The sequence below is a fragment of the Coregonus lavaretus genome (genome assembly GCF_964263955.1).
Source record: "Coregonus lavaretus genome assembly, chromosome: 29".
NCBI lineage: Eukaryota > Metazoa > Chordata > Actinopteri > Salmoniformes > Salmonidae > Coregonus > Coregonus lavaretus.
In genome coordinates, this window is record NC_140016.1 from 3,619,699 (window position 1) to 3,624,960 (window position 5,262).

The 5,262-nt window shown below is 39.9% G+C and overlaps 1 protein-coding gene across 1 annotated transcript; it reads left to right on the plus strand.

Annotated features, from left to right (window-relative positions):
* Positions 1-427: 427 nt before the first annotated feature.
* tmem216 (transmembrane protein 216) lies at positions 428-4,836 on the plus strand (the record flags this gene model as incomplete). Its single annotated transcript, XM_084146967.1, has 5 exons — positions 428-440; positions 3,288-3,386; positions 3,526-3,618; positions 3,848-4,049; positions 4,750-4,836. 5 exons carry the CDS (start codon positions 428-430, stop codon positions 4,763-4,765), a joined length of 423 nt encoding a protein of 140 aa, XP_084003093.1. The 3' UTR covers positions 4,766-4,836.
* Positions 4,837-5,262: the final 426 nt, after the last annotated feature.

The following is a 5,262-nucleotide window of genomic DNA, read 5'->3' on the forward strand; positions in this document are numbered from 1 at the left end:
CTAGCTTAATGTTCCGGTTGGTAGCTAGCTACCTAGCACTCACTCACTCATGTGGCTGCTAGCACCACCATGAAAAAGGGTATGAGGGGAAGCCCTACAATATTACGTTTTTCTAAGTAGCGAGGACGCTCGGGAGCAGGCAATGCTGAAAAGTAATCTTTAGATACGTTGTACTTTTCTTAAATATAGTTTTGCAATTGACTAAAACAATAAAATTGCGGTTGAAAAAGGGTCACGTTTGTGCTGTGAGCCAATGGGGTAACCTAGGTAACCACATGTAGCTTTCCCTACAGGCGGCCTGGGCCGTGACATTCTATGTAATACCAACTGGGACTATGGCGCTGCCCATTTCTAAAACAACCTTTTGGCCACTAGAGTCCTCTATCTATCTCTATGGGTGCGGCGTCTGTCTCCATGGTAAACAAACATGGCGGTGTCTGGTGAGTGGGAAATAGTTTTCGTAAATGTGTAGACAAGTTGTGAATGGTAAATGTCTATGGTTATTAATCGCATGTCATAATGTAATAAAGGTGAAATAAAAAATAAAATGTGGATATGATTTGAGCTTTCAAGATAATTGACTTGAGTAGGCTACTGTAAGCATGGGAGAAGTAACGTTATCTACTAACTAGCTAGCTAGCCAATTAGCCAGCTATGCTAGTCAGCTAACGTTAGCTAGCTACAGTAGCGTTCTATCATGAACGGCAGCAGCATGTTGACAGATTTTTCTATCTGTGATGTTGATGTTCAAGCAAGTGTGCCAATCAGACATTTAGGAAATACATCACTGTAAGCCTGTAGATAATTTATATGAAAAGGGATGATTTAGAAGAAGAATTCTTTAACTGCTGATTTGTCTCATTCTTGCAGGAAAACATCCAATTGTATCCTTTGTTTTTGCTGTAATGTAGAATCTGTATCAACTGCATTTAATAGCTAGCTAGCTAACGTTAACGTCAGCTATGTCTTTAGCTAGCTTCTGTGGCAGTTAACGTTAGTGTACACCAAAATGGCAATCTATTCCTTATATAGTGCACTACTTTTGACCTGAGCCCTATGGGTCCTGGTCAGAAGTAGTGTACTATAGGGAATAGGGTGCCGATTTGGGACACAATATGAGGGACGTCAAAGCCAAGGTTATAATAATAATAATATGCCATTTAGCAGACGCTTTTATCCAAAGCGACTTATAGTCATGCGTGCATTCATTTTTTTTGTGTATGGGTGGTCCCGGGGATCGAACCCACTACCTTGGCGTTACAAGCGCCGTGCTCTACCAGCTGAGCTACAGAGGACCACAGTCACTATGGAAGCTGCACAGTCACTATGGAAGCTCTAGTCTAGAGGAGGGTTTCTCACCCTTTTTTGTGATAGCAAATTCATCAGCGACCTCCTCATAACTCGAATGCCATAAAAATAAAAAATAGCATACAAGGAGTTTTATGCGGGACGAACCAAGTCTCGGGCTCTGGGAAGGAACATTTTTAAAGGCCCACCTCTTGGCATCGAGAGAAAATGTGGCCGTTTTCAAGGTAATATCCTGCAATTCTACACATTATGCCATGAGACAGAGGGAAAACATTTCAGTTTTAAAGCTAGAGACCTTCATTGAAACAATAACAAAGCGGGGACCCCGCCCCTGTTTTGGTAAAAAGCTGAGGGATGGGCCTGGAGAAATGTAACCACTCTCAAATTCATAGACAGAGCTATGGGATGCAAGGACTGACCATCCATGATATAACAATTATAGTTTAACCAATGTTTTGAGGCTATAAAGTGTTTGTTTACGTTTACGTTGTTTACAGAGTAAAACAAGCTATTTTGGGTTCTGATTGGGTACAACAGTTGAACTAAGCTCATGAGGCATTTATAAGGTATGTTCTTCAATAATCTATTGGTATGTCATGGTATACCATACCAAAAATGCATGTAGCTACTAAAGATTCTAGTTTTAAATCTACAGTGCATTTATGTTTAGTTTTATTTTTTATGGGTGGAATACATGAAGTATTAAGTTAAAAAAATGTAAAATTGTTGTAGCACTGGATACCAATATCTGTGAGCCTCCCAGGCCCATTCTGCCCAGGGTTAAGAACATACCATTGTAGAAGAATAATATCCCATTGTATTGTATTGCACCCTCTTAACTTATTCCACGGATCCCTTTGCCAAAATTAGTTTAATCTGTTGTTAGAAATGTTCATTAAAACAATTCAATGTGGCCCTGGTCTAGAGCACACAGTGACATGTTGCTTACATGGAAAAGTTGGCTCTGTCCATGTTTAACTAGTAAGAAATAGATGTCATTGTTGTAAAAAAAACAAACAGAGTGTGCTTAATTTGCTATCATCAAATATTCCATTATTTTGTTGTATTTAATTATTTTATATTATGTGAATTTCCCCAATGTGGACAGTTTGTTACTACAGTTACCCAAGCTCACATGTTCACCACGTACACTCAAATCAAAATGTAGCTAGGTGTCTTCTACAAGTTGTCTCCTAACCAGTGATGGACATATTATTCCCGGATTCCATGTGGGTTTTGAGCTGTGTTAGTTTTAACAGGACGTGCAACCTCATGTCCCCCTCGAGCGATTTGAGTTCAACGTGATAATCGCTAGGAGTGATTGACAAAAACGTGTTGCGTTTCTCTTTCTGTTGGTGAACCCCCGTATCAAAATGCAACATTCCAAAATGTAGCTGACTGTCTTCTGCAGGTGGTTCTCTATCCGGTGATGTAAAATTATATCCAGCTTCCATGTGGTTTTTGAGTTGTGGTAGTTTCAACAGCGCATACAACCTGATTTCCCCCCCTAATCGATACAACAGGGTTTCTGGTGCGTGTGCGGTTTTTAAGGTGCACGTAAAAAAAAAAAAAAAAAATCATATGATTACTATTGTTGCACATTTATGTGTAGATAGTACATTTTATGTTTAGGTTTTCAATATGTCACAAACTGTTTCTGCGTGTTGGTTATTTGGACACGTTAAAACAGTGTTTTTATCTAAATGTCTTGTCAACAGGAAGCAGCGACAGCATCGTCTTCAATTGAAGTTTTAGGAATATAAATGGAACTTTCATAATTCATTTCCTATGGTATTGGACTTAATCAGGTAAAAACGGCTGAATTGGTCAAAAAATGTGCTGTGATTGATGTTGATGATATAGGCTACCAGAATCACCGAAACGGGTTTACCCTACCTACTCATATCATAGCCCCTTGGTTATATCATCTGCCAGTGGGCTACCATTTGGAAGTCTGAGATATGACCTTAACAACACAGCTCAGTTGTCCTCCACACCACTGCAGGTCCTGTTCTACCTCAACGGCTGGTATTTTGCTGCCTACTTCCTTGCTGAGGGTCTGATGTTTGTTTACAAAGGTTTGTAGTCTACTCAAATGGTCACACAAGAGACATAAACTAATGTTTAATCAATCACTCACTGCCTGATGTTTTGCACACCCAGTATCAGGCAAAAAATAAAATATTGATTTCTAAATATGCCTATGTATTTCCACAGGATTGTTGCTACCATACCCACCAGCTAGTCTCACGTTGGACCTTGTGCTACTACTTGTTTTCCTTGGCCTGGAGTCCCTCCGAATATTTTACGGTTTGTGTTTCGTTAAACTGTATTGTGGGCAGCTTCTGCATCATCACATGTTCATTAAAATAAGATTCTTCACATTATGTAGCCTACATTGTTGTGTGCTTTATCACTTGTCATATTTGTTGCCTTTATGGCATCTGGTAGTTCTATTTGGCACCTACCGTTAGGCTTATGCATTATGTCCTTCCTTGTGATCATGTGCTAATGTTTTTTCCATCCACACTTGTCCCAGGTTGGAAGGGGAACTTAACAGAGCGTTCTCTGGCCATGTCCGTGAGTGTGCTGGTCCTGGTGCCGTGCACGGTGCTGTCTGTGTACTACTTGATGCTGCAGACCTTTGTCCTGCGCCTGGAGTTCATCCTTAATGCTGTGTTACTCTGCTTCTACAGTCTGGAGATGCTGCTGGGAATCATGTCCATATCTGCTTTCTCCAGGTAGGAGAAACATGGCATAGCCTGTGTACCAGTCTCTTTCTCCTGGTAGGAGAAACACGGCATAGCCTGGGTACCAGTCTCTTTCTCCAGGTAGGAGAAACATGGCATAGCCTGGGTACCAGTCTCTTTCTCCTGGTAGGAGAAACATGGCATAGCCTGGGTACCAGTCTCTTTCTCCAGGTAGGAGAAACATGGCATAGCCTGGGTACCAGTCTCTTTCTCCTGGTAGGAGAAACATGACATGACAGTAGCCTGGGTACCAGTCTCTTTCTCCTCTCTTGCCATCTCCTTATGGAATTTACATTTAAAGGGTTGGCAAGAGAACATAAACAAACTGGCACCCAGGCTATGCATGACATGCTCTTCTGTCTGGACTGGGGAGATTCCTTGGTTTTAGGCCTCATCAATTGTTGATTATTGATCAATTAATTTGAATTTAACCTTTATTTATCTACGCAAGTCAGTTAAGAACAAATTCTTAAATACAATTACATAATGAAAGTATTATGCTTTGCTCTGAAACTGTGACCTTGCATAATGTTTCACTGTAAAGGTCCTATATAAGTAATGATGGATGTAACCTTGCTTAACATTTAACTGTAAAGGTCCTATATCAGTGATGCTGGATGTGACTTGATGTGCTCAGTGACCCTGCTCAGTGTTTCATGCTCATCAGTTTTTCCTCCATTTTGCTTGTCAGGTCAAAGGTGTACTAAAGAAGATGAATTCTGTAGTGTTCCACATCATTTCAAGAGGAATGAAGAATGGATTGTTCTGTGAACATATTTAAATCCCACATGTTGCAGTTTGAGTGTTTTTATATGATCTGTTAATGGCTTAATATTTATTTATATTTTTGTAGTGATGAAATGTCACCTTTTTAACTTGTTTTTGTATCAACTGTCAATCTTGTGTGTTACTAGCAACACTAATGGAATTGTCTTATGAGGGTATTCCATGTGCTGTACCTGATAATGGAATATATTTGTATGGTTTTTGGGGGGGATTCAGAATTCTGTATTTAATGATTTACTTAATTAAAACAAGCCCTCATTCATTCACCATAGGACTTTATTCCTCAAGAATCATTTATATTTCTGATTTGCTGAATCCCACCCTGATCCTAATTCCATTGAACACGGCTTTTGACCAAATGTGTGTTGTTGAGCATTCTGAAGCAAAGATGATAAATTATTGTCAGTCTGCAGAGAGA